The following is a 15,298-nucleotide window of genomic DNA, read 5'->3' as shown; positions in this document are numbered from 1 at the left end:
CACTTCCTCCTCTTGCTAATCGAGCTTTTGGGGGTGGCTGCAATTTTGACAGTAGTTTGACAGCACCTCATCCAGGCAGAGACCAGTGTCTAGAGAAATGGCAGTGCCAACACCGTTGTGGCTCTTGTGTCCTCGTTTCTGCCAAGTACTATCAAACATCACACTGACGTCAGTCTGACCAGTTTGCAATGCAGTTACTTGCCTTGCTTCAGAAAGGTTGTCAGAGACGACTCTTGTGGCCGCGGCATGAACTTTCTTGGCAATGTTGTGGTACGTCTTTTGGTGCAGTGGTTTCGGTAGACCAAGAATGGCACAAAACCTGCACAGCTGATCGTTTACGATGCCAACCGCACGTGCAGCGAGTACCGCTTTCCCATTGATGGCGAAAATATCATGGGGGCTTCCCGTGCAGAGTTCCGGGTTGCGGCCTCCGTGGCCGATGGCAGCAGCGCGCTGTGACGAGTACCCAGAAGAAACCACCCCTGCAGGGCACTCCACGTTTTTGCAATTGAGTTCCAGTACCGTTGCAAGGCCCTTCCGCTTGTTTGCGACCCCAACTACGACGAGTTCGCACTTCCCGCACATCGCACACACAGCGCCGCTCATAAGGTCACTCAGACCGTTGACTTCGCAGATAACTGCACTTGCACCACTCCTGTTGTCGACTGTCTCCCCGCATTGGAACGCTGCAACAACTTCTCCGATGCACTTACAAAGCTGATAGCGTCACTGTAAAACCAGCCTCGCCTGGTTGAGCCGCGCTCGCAACGCTTGAAGGCGCGTCACCGTTAGGCCTCGCCATGCCGGCGTTAGCCGTAATCGTCGCAATGCTGCGCCGCTTGCGCTTTCCCTTGTACGGGCATGAAGTCCAGGACTTGCGGCGATGAAAGTCATGCTTCTCCTTACCGTTCATGATTATAGGCAGTCCCGATTTCACGTCACGTGATTTAAATACCCGGAAGGAGCTCTCAAAACAAGTGGGAAGAAATATTCTTTTTTAAATTTTTTACGCGGAGTACGAGGCTGGCGAGCGATTTGAGAGACGAAGGCTTTGTCTACCTCTCTCAAGTGACTGAAATGGCGGCCAGCCACGCTGCCGTGCAGCAAAAACCCTCAAAGATGGCCGAAATTCGGCTTGATTGTGTGATTTCTAAGCTCTCGTTCGTACTAAGCTCTCGTTCGTACTAAGTTTTCGTTCGTATTTCGTTTTCTTTTTTTTTTTCCATGAAAGAGGGATAGTCAAAGATGATAATGCAAGTGAAAACAAAAAAACGACATAATTAGAAAAAATGGCGATTTTTCGACCCGGTTGTCCTCTTAATTGTGGCTCAGAATTTTCCGCACAGATTCTAGCAACGTTGCAATAATTGCCACAATGGTATTCAACCCAAGAAGTCCCAAGTGAAGGAGATTAAAGGGGTCGTGAAGAGATTTTCAAAAAAATTGTGTTGTGTGTGCGCTTATAACCGTGGAACCTTGATAAACAAACAATGCATACCCATTTCATTGCCCGATATCGGCAAATAGGAAAACAAATGCAGTTTAGGTTTCACCGAGGCTTTCCTCCTCAACTCGTGAAGTGAAGTTTCAGTAAATCAGTAAGCAGCAATCATAGTTCTCCCTCGTCTGCACAATATGTCGGCATAGGGCAGGCTCGCAAAGGGTCAGATAAAGCTACAACACCGGCGCCATGATGAAACTCGCCCTGCAACTGAGCAGGGAGATGTCTGATCTCTGATACGACTGATCAACATGGTCGAACTTTCAGTCAACAACACGGGCGAGTGGCGCAGGCAGAAGTAACCACATTTAACCTAAACTGCATTCGTAAACTGTTTACGCTGTTTTGCACGAGTCTAAACAGTCGTTTTGCTAGCCGATATTCTTGCACAAGTCTGCTGACATCTGTCTCACGTAGCCCGTATACGTGAGTTGCGCAAACGTAAAACGCCTGACCTGACGAGATAAATGACCGAACGCTTAAAGTGAGAATTTATTAGATAAACACGTTTATCGAAGGAACTTCGAGTAGTCGGAACTTGAAACCCATCCATCATTTACTCATCAAGCGCAACAATAACTAGCGAGAAGCAGCGATGCAGCGCCGAGTCCCGCCATCACGCAGTTCGATGATTGCTTTCCTGTTCCCTGCAATAAACAATGCTGCTAACGCTGTTTCGTTGATTGCATACGCTTCCCTTTGGCTTACTGCAGAAGCATTCAACAGTAAGTTGGCGGTTAAAGCTCTGGGTTGATTAGAACTTATGAAAACACGACAGACTTCTGGGGTTACAAATGCGAAGAGGCTTTTATACAGCAGTTCTTCGCCGCGCGCGCTTCTCACGTCGGTAGTGTAGTGGATAAAGTATCCGACTAGGCTGCCCGCAATGTTGGGCTGGCCCGGAGGCCGCAAGTTCAAATCGCATACGAGGCACTTTTTTTTTTTTTTTTTTTTTTTTTTGCCTGAGCGGTTTTGTGCCATTTCAGACAAAAAAGGTAAGATTTCGAAGAGAATTAGGCGAAAGAACGTGAAATTCAACACTACAAACTGTACAAACAGCCAGTAGGTCTGAGTTTTGGAATGGATTGGATTGGATCTGTAGCTATACCTTTTTGAAACGGGTTGACACTCCCCGAGAACACCCGTGAGTGTCATAGCAGGTTATTACACTTCTGCACCTGGCCCCCCACCCCTATTGTTTCCCACCCACGCCATTGTCCGGCTCCTCCACACCTCCAGTCTACACTTAGTCCGGTCGATGATGGTTATCACCGCTTCTCGATCACGTCCATCACTAGTGGCTGCCGCGTCCCCTGACGGCTCCGTCTGTCCGAACCCCAATGCCTGCTCTGCTGAAATGGTTGCCAGACAACTGAAGCGGTCACGACACCGCTCACGTGGATAGAAAACTGTTTTTTGGCAACGAATAAAGGAGTCATTATTTTTAAAATATCGTGTTTGGAGCTTTGCAGAACAATATACACAAAGAATGTTGAAAGCGTTGAACTCTCTAATGTACTTGACGTGACGTCACTCTAGTTGCGCTGCCGACCAACGATGCGCGCATGGTCGCTTGCGATGCGCCTCAAAACGAGAATTTCGAAGGCACCTCTTAAATTCCAGAAGCAATAAATCGTGAAAATATTTGGGATTTATGTTCTTAAAAGGTCGTTCAAGCAGACAAAATTAAGCAGGGACAAATGCATTTTCTCTTCACGACCCCTTTAACATGCCCACGACACAAGGCACAAGAATCAGAACATAAGGAAGCTACGCCAGCCACCTTATTCGTGTGCTGTGCCATCAGCCCCCTTTTACCAACTTCTGAGGTAATGGGGTGTCTAAAAGACAGGCCCATTGAACATCATTGCAGCAGGCTAGTGCACTAGTTTCAGCTTGCTCTAGGAAGTAATCCCCCAAGACTGGCTGGCTTAGAATTTGTACAATGTGTTTTCACAACATTATCTGCATTATCTGCACACTGAAAACCACCCATCTTTCCCAGATTTCTTCAACTAAAGGCGTCACAGAGATTGACGTATTTGGATTACAACTGCACGTGAGAGTGACAGTTCTCCGGGAACACAACAGCCCGCCAGGACTCAAAACCCTGCCGACAAACCACGCCAGTTTCCTGCCATTACTCCCCTTGTGGACCTGTAGGCCCTGCTGCTACGAAATGCAGTCGCCTTTTTGTCCGGTGAGTAAGAATGATACCAGTAGGGGCAGCTCAAGAAGGACTTCAACTGGTGGGAAAACAGTGAAGGGGATGGAAGAGAAGGAGGGACACCCAACCCGAGGAACTCTTTTTTCCACAGTCTTTCCTTTTCTTTCTAGTGTATGCAGAGAACAAGAAAGGCGGAAGGTGCAGCTAGGACAGTGCCAGTCCAACGCCCGATGAACAGCATGCAACTGCAGGTGAGCCAAGCTGCCATTCAGCGCCCGTGCTCGCGCCTCTGCGGTGTTTCAGTGTTCTTCGGCCAGAGGTCCAAGGACAGACTCAAGTGGGAAACCGTCCCCTTTGGCTGCATAGACGCAAACATGCGGGTCTTCAGGAGGACCTCGGGCATGGCACCGACAGGATAAAAAAAATGTGGGGCATTCAAAGCCACTGTTGCTGTGCGCTGTACACCAGCTGTAGGACCTTCTAGCAGAACAGCTCGACCTCCCAAAGCCGTCTCCACTGCTTTCTAGCCCGAGACAGACTGATACGATTACTAATCTAACGGCGGAAGCGAGATAGGAAGGGAGGAGTTTTGTGGAAAAGAACACTAGCTCTCGCTTACGTGTGCTGCCTGAAAAAACGTTTTGGAAAGGGGGTGGGGACATAGGTATACTGAGGACCATTTTTTTGAGCGGTAAGGTACTGTGAATAAAGAAAATGATGCAAACTGCGCCCCTTTGGAATGTAGCATGTCTACTAATGGTGAAAAAGAACAGCAAAACAAATTAAACAAATGACGGTACTCGTGGTATATGCATGCAATGCATTTGCAACCGTAAATGCGACTTCCTTGGTCATTGCTACTATGTTGTGCAGCTTAGAACTATCCTAATCTTTGGAAAGCTGACCCTCCCTCAACTAAACATTTTAAGATAGCAAGAAAAAAGATACTTGTATAGTATCACACTGTTACAATAAGCTGCTCACTATTTCGTTACCGCAAGCATTTACGATTGTTCAATTCGAATGACAATTTATATACCATTTTCCTTGAATTCGAGGCCTTTAAGATTGAGTAAACCATTTGGTATTTGGTAATTAGCTCAAAGAATGCTCTTTGAAAATCACTTTCGTTTTCGTTTACACAACAAAAGCGCGATTTTTGACCCAAACTGGTATCACCCAAGTGGGGAAATTTGGAGGGTGCATCGCATGCTTGAGCTACCAAAAAAAAAAATCAATGAATTAATAAAAAAGCACCACTTGTCATTATTGAGCATCAGTGTTTGGTTTTAGTTATCAGGGCACCAACGGTGAATCAGAAGACAATTTTCATTCGTCGGATACGCGCTGCGAGAGTAATATCCCATCAAACTGGTTGAAGATGTTGAAAGGTGCATGCTAGTTAAGTTGGCCCGTGATTCCAAACAGTTTTACAACCGTGGCATGTGTTGCTCAAAGCCCCATCTTAATCCCAAATACCATTACAACCATTTGCAAACGGTTTACAACAGTTTTGATTTCAGTTCTGCATTGATAATTTCATATTTGGCACCACTACCCAACTTAGAGCTGATTTGCCACGACACCTAGTTGCACACTACTGCTCATGAAGAAAAGAATTGCCACTCATGATTTTCCTCCATCCACACCTGACTTAAGAGCTCTAGCGGCAGGTTGAAAGACAGCACCTAGTGGTCACATACCATTTCAGAGAAGGACAGCACTTCAAATCATTCTTGCATGCAACCAGCTGTTTGCCGGGCAGCTTTGTTTCAGTATGTGGAGGTTTCTGGAGGTCTATTGTTGCTTCGAAGTAAAATTGGCTATTATTACAGAGTTTGCAACAGTTTTGGTATTGTTTCTTTGCAAAACTGCTAGGTGGCGCTGAAATTAACTGCTCAGCAGTAGATATTAGCAAACAGCAGCTATAGTATTGGTGGAAAAAAAGGGAAGAAGTCTATAAAGGGTCGTCACAGCTAGAGACAGCAGGGCAGAACTAAAGAGGAATATGGGTTGTAGGTTAACTAAATTTAATTAAATGACTAACATAGGCAAGACGACACATGTCGTCACCCCGATTCAAAGGGGAGGCCATTAACCGTCATCATCATTGGTTTTACGTAACAGCTTTCGGTAGAAAGCTTGCCGCTTACAATTCCACCGCGTCACACCTCATTTCTGCAAGCAGGGCTCCAAAAGCAAATCGGAATATACCCCGCACAATGGGGCCATCAGCAATAACCTCGTGGTAGCGACAACTGGGATGAAACGCAGACAGCTCCAGCTCACCACTGCTCGACAGAATGGAACCCCTCGGGGAAAAAGAAGTTACGCATGCGGAAAAAATAGCTGAAAATGTGGGTAAAAAGTGCATTATGAGATTTCACCTGCAACACAAGTGAGAGGGGCCACCAAATATCCATCGCGACGGTAAGCCTAAACCTCTCCAGGCAGGGAGACCCAGCTACCCTATACACTTGGTGGCCATTGCTACTAACACAAGTGGTCAGGCTCTGCCCATGCAGCATACCCTGAATGGCTCACAGCGTCCTGAGCGCAGCCTGATGTCAATAGTCTGGACGCTACGCTCTCATTACGTTACGCTGATGCCGAAACGGGCTCTGTTCTTGACTCTTTCATGCGTGCTGAGATTGAAATAACTACGTTACACCAATCAGTTACAGTTCAACCTTCCAGAAAGATATCACCACAAACACAGGAAGATGTTTTGTTACTTTAGCTCAGAAAATTATGTCAGTAATCATTTTTAAGCAGAGCATGCACCTCACCCTAGGTTGACCGGATTCATCTCGTAGCAACCACGACTGCCCTTTGTAGTGGCAGAGCTGCGATGTGAAAACTTTTTTTTTTGAGCTTGTAAAGCACTGCCACGGTTCGTACAGGATTCAGGGTCATTCAAGGACTTTCAAGGCCCTGCCAAGGCATTTTCAAGGGTGCTGGGGAGCACGTGTACTAACGTTTCACTACTGTTTTCACATGCTAAACGTCTGCTTCTTTATATTTCAAAAAAACGACCTCCCGAAAAATCTCTTTGGAACAGCTCCACCCTTTAAGTGAACAAGTTTACCCCCACCCACAGTAAAATACCGAAGGAGCTTTACAAAAGCCATGCCATCTTGAATTTTTTCGACCCCTGCAAACGCTCTGAATACACAGTCTCGAATAGCGAGGAACATAGCTTAACACCCCCTGCCATTCTCATCCCCCAAATTTCTGTGATCATTAAGGGGGCGAAGGAGGGATTGACGACTCTACTGGCTCTGCCCCCATCACACCCGTCAAAATAAAGTATTCCAGAAAAGCTTAGGAGCTAGATGCACTGTGTTTGCTTATTTGTGCTCATTTTTATTTAACCCTGGAGTGCCAGCACCACTCGTTTTCGTGAAATTAATAACATGTAAAATGAATAACAGGATGAGGCACTGCAGAAAGCAGAATGAAAAATTGGAAGGGGACCTATGCTAATTTCTGCCTCGGCTGATGCAGACATTTCGTTCCTCACAAACCGATGTGTAAAGCAGCACGCCTGTGCTCCCAAGCTCACTCTAAGTTGCAAAAGCTGTATAAAGCAGCACTACTGCACCCCCAAGCTGGCTTTAAATGGTAAAAAGCATGTTTTCTTTCTTGGAGAGGGGGGGGGAGGGGGGGGGGGGGGGGCATAAGCTACGAAAATTTCTCCCACCTCCCCTCGCGGGAACCCCTGTGTAGATGCGACGCATAGGGGGTTCCGTTGTTGTTTCCGTTAGGTTGATTCTCCCATCGTGTGAAACGTGCCGTGAACCCCCTGCCGCGGCTATGACGCAACGTGGCGTGGCTATGACGCAACACAATCCAATCCAAATCCAATCGAATCGAATCCAATGCCCCTCGCGAGAGAGTGTTCGCTATCGGAGAGGAGAGGGGATGAGCGACGGAGAGCGCAGTTCGCGCGGCGAGGAGAATGGGGGAGGGGTGTGGACAGACAACAACAACGCCGTATGGAGCGACAAGGCGAGTGAATGAGATGCAGTCGCATCTAAAACCTGGTCATGTAATCGGGTCTCTTGTTGCCCAAAGAAATCAAGGGTTTTCAAGGAGAACGAAAAAATTCAAGGCTTTCAAGGCCATTGAAAACTCACTTGTCAATTTCAAGGGTTTTCAAGGTTTTCGAGGACTTGTACGAACCCTGCACTGCAAAAGGTATTGATTTTGGACCACAATCAAGAAGCATGTGAAGTACATTACCAAAAACATCAAATGTGTAGACAGGACTAAAAGGAGTCGAAAAAACGAAGTGAAGCTGGGACCTCTTGGGCGTTGTGTAACCTGTCATGTTTTGCTTGGAACTGTTTATTGTCTCTAAATGACGAAAGAATACCACAAATTTCTGTACTACAGTTGCTTTTGTCATTGTCAGCCAGTACATGCAAGCTGCTGTAGTGCATCCCAGGAAATGGCCCCACCCCCATTTATTTATGTTTCTAACAAACATAGCTTGCCACGGCACTATTTTTGTTAACATAAGGCAAATTTCTCATTCCAATAAAAAATTTGATTGGTCTTAAGTTTGTTTAATTTTTCATTTTCATGGTCCCAGACAAACATAATTTAGAACACCAGTATTAATGATACTGCTTTGCAACATGCAGGTTTGTTTTCAAATTGAAAGAAAAAAATGTGTCATTTAACATGGGGAACGCGAGTGAGAGCCTTGAAGCAAGAAAGGCACCGCTTGATTATTTTGGGTTAAGCACAGTTTGCACATCTGCACAGGTGCTACCCGGGGCTGCGACTGTGCTGCCATGCAGGTATTCTCGTATTTTAGCGCAAGTGCTTCTTAAAGGGGCACTGACACAAAAATTTTGCATCTTGTTTTTTTTGTTGCGATAAGTAGCTAGTGACCTACTTATAACCTGTAGAAACCTCATTTGCTTCAGCGTGCGACGGTTGTTTAATTAGAGGCATTTTCAATGCGGCCAGTCGCAGTTTCGGTTTCAGCGAGTGCCGCGAAACGATGAATTTTGTGGATTTTGTGTGAACAAAGCTGATCACGTGACCGTCGGAGGGATATCACAGTTACAGAGCACAGCCGCCGTAGCACGCACTGTCGAATCCGCATCGACGGCAGTTTCTGCAAATGCCCCCCCGTACTGATCTCGTGAGGCGCCTAATTAAAAAGCGACCGTGGATGTGACGCAGGCGCTGCGAGTGCAAATGCTACCGCGGCTAACGAACGGCGCGCGACGCTCGAGACGGTGGGTGGCAAGACGCGCGTTGGGAGCAGCCGGCCGGTCTGCCTACAGGTCCGCCTACAGATGTGTTCGGCTTAGCACTGCGGCGGATATTCGAGTGCCGCTCTCGTAAGCGGTGCAGATGACAATTTTTAATGCAACCCGCCATGGCATCATTAACTCCTTTCTCATGTAAGCCACCATGGTCGGGACTTGGGGACAATTTCGTGCAGCGGTAACAAGCTATCACTCGAGCTACCTGCGCCGGCGTGGGCCACTTCGCGGCCGTGGCCGCCGCCTGCACAGCGACCGTGCGGCTTGCTCAGTGGGCTTTTCGTGCCTCCGGCGCGTTTCCGCGTTCAATGGTAATAAACAGTAATACAAACAGAGTGCCTGGAATCGCTGTAGAACTTTGGTCGCGGCCAGCTGCCCGATGAGCTGACGAAATCACGGCGCCTCCGCCGCCAACGATCGGGTTGTTCGTTCTCGAGAGCAGAAGCTCCGCCCTCCGGCCCTCCGATTGGTGCGGCGAGCCGGCAGTGCGGAAGCGGCAAACACAAACTCGTGACGTGTTTGGATGTTGTTTATTTACACTTGCGCGGGTGGATCTGCTGGCCGCTCGGTTGCGTTTCGCACACTTCAAAATTGATTTTAAATATGTTCTAGGCTGTATTCACCGCTGATATTTTGCAGATGATGTATATGTGTTCCCACCAATCTATCTCCGAAGTTATCTCGCCTTCAAAATTTTGTGTCAGTGCCCCTTTAAGTGGCACACCTAGCAGTCTCGCGCTAAAACCCTGAAGCCAACTGAACTGTACCAAACCGGTTCAACCACATGCATTAGCAAGGAGAGCAACTGCCGAAGAGGCAGTGCAGTGCAGTGCCAGGGACGTTCTTGCCAGCAAGGAAGACATGCCCTCCATCATGCTGGCTCGGCATCCTCTGCTCAGGCTCGCTTCACACGTGGGACGGGTTTTTCACAAGTGACACATCTAGCGCTCTCGCACTAGAAGAAATTGCAAAATGTAAGAGGAAGAAGCTGCACGGGAATGGCTTGTCTCCTGTTGAGTAAACCTTCCACCCAACCAGTAGTCCCTGCCTTCCAAAAGCCTGGCGCGCACCCCCACAAGATGCAATCAGTTTTGTTCTGCCGCCGCCCAGAAGGCCGCTACAGTGTGGGGGCACTTGCCTTGTAGGACCGGTATCCAAGGGTGCGGTATTTCGTCAGCGTCTCCGGCATTGCCATGGGCTTGTAAACTTGCACAATCAGGACCACCTCCCCCGGAGGCACTCGCTCTTCTGGCGGCACGTCTTCAGCACGAGATGAAGCATGCACGGGGGTCTGGGGGCCACAGAAGGAGCACAGACCAGCACCGTTACATCCACCGCAGTTACATTCCGTTCAGGGAGCGGCAAAAAAGGAGCAGCTGGCTCACTGCAACAGCAGCTGGTAGCTTAGTTCACACAGATGAGTTATTTCACATCTCTCACATGACCACACAAACCTTGAGAAAGCAATGAAGAAAGAGAGAGAAAAAAATAAAGACGTATTCACCGCGTTTTCCTGCAAATGAAATGTTGGCATAGCCCGCTTTTTTCCCTGCCCATTAGTCAACCGACTAAAGCCCGCGCAATGCTTTGTATAATGCCCTTTTATGTGAGCTGCACCAAGAATTCAGTAGCGCCGTTTTACTCATTCCATCCCGGGCACATAGAACATTGTCAGCTGGCTAATGACGCACTAGTACGGTGATTTAGAAACTGTGCTGTGCGTTTTAAAACGCCTCGTGGACCTGTCGTGTTGCACAAAAAGTACACAACCACTTTCTGCACAGTTCGTATTTTCTCAGCTAAGCAGCAATTTTTAATCCTGTCGCAAAGAGCTGAACTGCACAGTAGTTCCTGATCAAGAAGGCCGCGAGTGCCAATTACAATGGACGCAACAAAATGCCGCAAATCATGGACTTCCACTATGTTGATATCAGCACCAGTGAGTCGGCAGATGAGGTGGCATTACAAGAATTTAGTTCCGGGAGAGATAACGGAAGGTACCGGCCTCGAATGTCGGTGGCCGGTTATCAGTAGGTTTCCATCTTTGCTTCTAGTTTATATACAGCGTTGATTCAAATGAATTCAAAAGTGTGCTGGGCATTTTAAAACCCATGGAACCACCTGCCATGTTGGTAGAGAAGTACTCTTTCATTTTCTGTATATACTTCGTATTTTGTCAACTGGGTGGCATTAAAACCCACCAAAAAAATTTCTGAGAGAACAGTACGGTGGCAGATAAAGCTGGCTGCGAGCACAAAGTTTGACACGCCCTACAAAATGTTGCAAATTGCACGATTACACTGCGTCTTCAAATTTACACAATGTTATCAGCAGCAGTGCATCTGTTGAACATTTGGCACTGTCGAAATTTAGTTCTGAGAAGGGTAATGAAATTTTTCTCACAGTTTGCCATTTTCTGAAAAGTAGCCAGTTCGAGTGCTTTACGAGTGTCCCGGAAGTTATTTACCTCATCTATAGACTGTACACACCATTTGCAGCAGCCTTTTTTGCCTCTTCATCGAGGAAGGTTGGCACTTTGCCCAAGGAGAGCGACAGGTGTAGAGTACTTTGCCCAATGGCAAGTGCAACTGGAAGTCATTTTTTGTAGCTGGAAAACCAATCGAGATAAAGCTTTTTTTTTTTATTTTGATACGTAAAGACGTCTAGCTTTTTTAAAGTTTTCCAAAAGTTTCGTGTCACAAATCATATTTCGCATTTACACCCCTTACTTCATTTCAAAAACTCAATTATAAAGAAGTTCATCTATTTTTAGCTTCAATTTCGCGTGCCTCAAGTTTTTGAGAACAACCGTTCGTGCATTTAAAACAACTTTACTGGAAGCAACCAACCAAACTTATTTCTTGGGGTTTGAAAGGACTCTCAGTAATTTTTTTCTACAACTTCAATTTTTACTAAGGATATTATGCATGCAAGAAAACTTTGTATGAATATTCCAAAGTATTTTTTTTTCTTTCAAGATATGAGCATATTTTTTTTATGTTTGCAGTTTCCAAAGATTTGCTGTTGGCAATTTTAATTTTTCGTTCTGACTCCTTCCTTCACATCTAAAGCTATATCATTAAAAAGCACATCAATTAGGCCCCACTTTTGTGTGCCTTGTACATTCAACCCCAACAGCTGTTGCATAAAAAAAACTACTAGAACCCACAAAAAAGGGCACCTTTCCTATGGCACGGAAAGAGTTAAAGGCCAACTGCACTCAAAATTTCGACCTCTTGAAAACCCTATTTCCGTACAGTCTGCTGAAAAAGAAAGCAAGATCCGAATACAACAGCTGAAATGCCCGCAAGGATGCCGCAAGTGGTCAGTAAACATCGGAGATTTTGAAACTGAAATCGAGAAGCGCACAGCCACTGAAGTGACGGTGCAGCCGTCCCGCGAGCAGCCGGACCATCAGCAGCTTGGGAGCAAGCCTGCGCGCAATTTCTACACACGGATGGGGCAGCAAATGGGTGAAGCGTTCACGGCAGAGCTCGACCAGTTCTCCCACTGTGTGGCTGGCCATAGGAAGAAGCCCCCGTCAGCTGGAGCGTCACAGGCGCGTCATGGCTGTTTACGCGATCCGCCGGCAGGTGCAGCGTGGTCTGCCGCGGAGCTTTTTTAAATGCTTCTGACTGTTTAACGGGGCGTTTCACAGGGCTACCACTCGTGTCCCAGCTGATTTGGTGGTCCTTACTACACGTTAAAAATAAATTTGGTCGAGGTGAAATTTGAGTGCAGTTGGCCTTTAATAGGACCTGCTGACTTGGGTGGCAGGTTTGCACTGTACTCTTCCTTGTTTGGTTTGTCTTTTCAGGTTTTCATCAACACAATTGCACCCCATCACTGTCGTATTGTAGACTGAAGAAACACTCGTTGCAATCATTCAATCCCTATCAGACGCTGTTTGCAGTGGAGCCATAAATGACAGCATTACATTCTCCCAAAGCACACACGCTCACTGAATTTGGCACAATGCGTGTCAGTGACATTTGACTATCTCAGCATGCCAGCGGAGTACAATCCTTATGTATAATATCGTCCACTGCACAGAAAAATCCTGTGGGGTCTATGAAATGCAGATGCCGTGAAGACTTGCAAAGCAGGATTACTCTGAAGAGGGAAGGTTCAGAATAGCCCAGCGCTGAACATAGGGTTATGCAATACAAGCATTCCCAAAATTGTATAGGGAGAATTTTTGCCGAACAAGACCACTTCCAATAAACGCATCAGTAGGGGAGGCACACCAGATAGTGCTTAAGATAAGTATCATAATCAGAAGAGGTCGGTGTAAATGGGAAGGATCATGTGGACAGGACTCAGTGTGACAGAAGAGATTACTGCGCTCTGGAAGCATGGCTGACAACCATGACACAACATCCATACCCTAACTCGTGCAAAGACAAGAGCATCACAAATCCACTCACCGTTTCTGAATTGAAGCAAGTCTTCCGCAACATGCGATTTGTCTTCAGGCGATAAGCAGAATCCTTCCTTTTGTCCAAGTCTTGTTTTTGCATCCTGCATATTAATTTGCTTGTCAGCAGGGTGGAAATAACCTCGTTCATCAATTCCCGAGATTGAAACAGCTAATGTATAAAGACTATTTCTGGCTTCAAGCACTACCAGTTAATTTGCTGCAATGACACCAAACGGGTCATTTTGTTAGCCAGCTGTTGTGGCTTTCCCTGCGCAGAAGCTTTCCCAAACACTTCCTGGTTGCTAGACACCGTGGAATGATGGGCCCTGCTTGCATGTTGCACTGATCACACAAGCTTGGGATAGGCTTGCCCAGTGGTCCCAGGGGCCCTTTAGGCTCGAGGATTCATCAGTCAATAACCACGATGCCTACTGAACCCAGTATGAAGGAGGGCATACGCGACGCTGCCACTTTTGTGACCGCACATGCACACCTAATGTTTCCCGAAATGACTACTCTAAACAACTGTAACGAAATTCAGCATGCAAAGGTCCGATCAAAATTAAACTGAGCATCACAGCCCAACCTAAAAAAGCTGACGGTAACCAAGCACATTTCGACATGGCCTTTCGGGCAGCCTTCTAGTTCCTGTTGGATTGAGCATATGGACGCCCCATGGAGTCAACATACTAACTCATGTTTAGGTAGCCGCCTCTATCGACACCACTGCTGATGTCACGAAACACACGACGCACTGGGAAAATTGAAATTTCAGCTTAGATTGCCAAAATTCTCAGTGAATAAAGCGTTTACTGCCGGACAAGCACCGAGGGTACTATAAAACACAATCTTATCAATAAAAAACAAAGTTGTGTGTTGTCTTCATGGCCCTCTTCTTTCCCTCCACCACCAGAGTGTTGAATTCATGGCAATAACGACATCCCACAGCAATTGGAGCCCAAACGAATTTTGTCATTACCTCTCGTCTAGGTGGCAACACGAGAAGAAATTTTAACTTGGGTAACGGGACAACCGACAAAAAAAGCAGGAAACACAAGCATTCCATTCCTTTTTTTATTCAGGTTTTTTGCACTACCTTTATTTTTTATTTCAAGCATTCATATGAAAAAAATTGTCGAGGTTTCGCCTGCCAGGACGCCATGGCGACAGGGGGGCGGCGTAGGAGTGGCCCCGGAGACGGGGAATGCAATAACTCAGAGGCTTCCGGCCGGCCTTGGCCCGCGGGTGAAGGTCGAGGCACCACCGAAATTCTTAGAAACAGTCTCGCTCGGGGTTGCCACCGCTCATGGGCTTGTTGTGTTTGTTTTGTTCTAAGGGGGTGGGGAAGACGCAACGGGCTGGGAGCGCCGGAGCGGGGAGTTCAGAGCCGGACGCCGACGAGTGAGGTGGTCCGGCGTTTTGAGACAGAAAACCGGGCATGTGGCCGAAAGCGTTTGCAAGTGAAGTGTGCAACCTTTGCGGTGTGTCGTAGAGGAAGCCAGCGTGTGGTGAATAAACAGCGAGACAGCCTTCCGTCCTGCAAGGAGTCCCAGTGTCCCCTCACGGGTTGTCACGAACCCGAGCAAAAAAACGTGACTGGCGCAGCCTCGACAGGAGTTCGACGGAGGGACATCTGGGACACGCAGCGACTGCGGGACGACGACCACGAACGACGTCGCAGCAGACGGTGGAGCTGGACCCCAATCGTGAACGAAAAGGCAAGTGGTGAAGAATCAGAGCTCGCGGTGTTTTGAGCGGGCTGAGAAAGTTTTCCCGCAAGGGGAGGAAGAAAATGTTGATGCAAAAGACGAATCTGGAAGAAGAGGAGTAGCCGAATTTCGAAAGAAATCTAAGAAGAGGAGGAAATGTTGGAGAAGGGGATCGCCGATGCCGCATGAAGCTTTGAAAAGTGAGAGCGGAAGATG

The 15,298-nt window shown here is 47.2% G+C and overlaps 1 protein-coding gene across 2 annotated transcripts in view; it reads right to left on the bottom strand.

Annotated features, from left to right (window-relative positions):
* Nucleotides 1-15,298, bottom strand: part of LOC144144627 (snRNA-activating protein complex subunit 3-like) — a 63,950-nt gene that overhangs the window by 29,455 nt on the left and 19,197 nt on the right. For both annotated transcript variants that reach the window (XM_077676158.1, XM_077676149.1), the window contains exons 3-4: nt 13,381-13,474; nt 10,092-10,244 (exon numbers count right to left, since the gene is read on the bottom strand). In XM_077676158.1, coding sequence (XP_077532284.1) covers nt 10,092-10,244; nt 13,381-13,474 — 247 coding nt within the window. The remainder of the gene's footprint in view (nt 1-10,091; nt 10,245-13,380; nt 13,475-15,298) is intronic.

This window comes from Haemaphysalis longicornis, unplaced genomic scaffold (genome assembly GCF_048455015.1).
Source record: "Haemaphysalis longicornis isolate Haplotype H1 unplaced genomic scaffold, Haemaphysalis longicornis Haplotype H1 scaffold_1, whole genome shotgun sequence".
Classification (NCBI taxonomy): domain Eukaryota; kingdom Metazoa; phylum Arthropoda; class Arachnida; order Ixodida; family Ixodidae; genus Haemaphysalis; species Haemaphysalis longicornis.
This window is presented reverse-complemented; position numbering and strand designations above follow the sequence as displayed.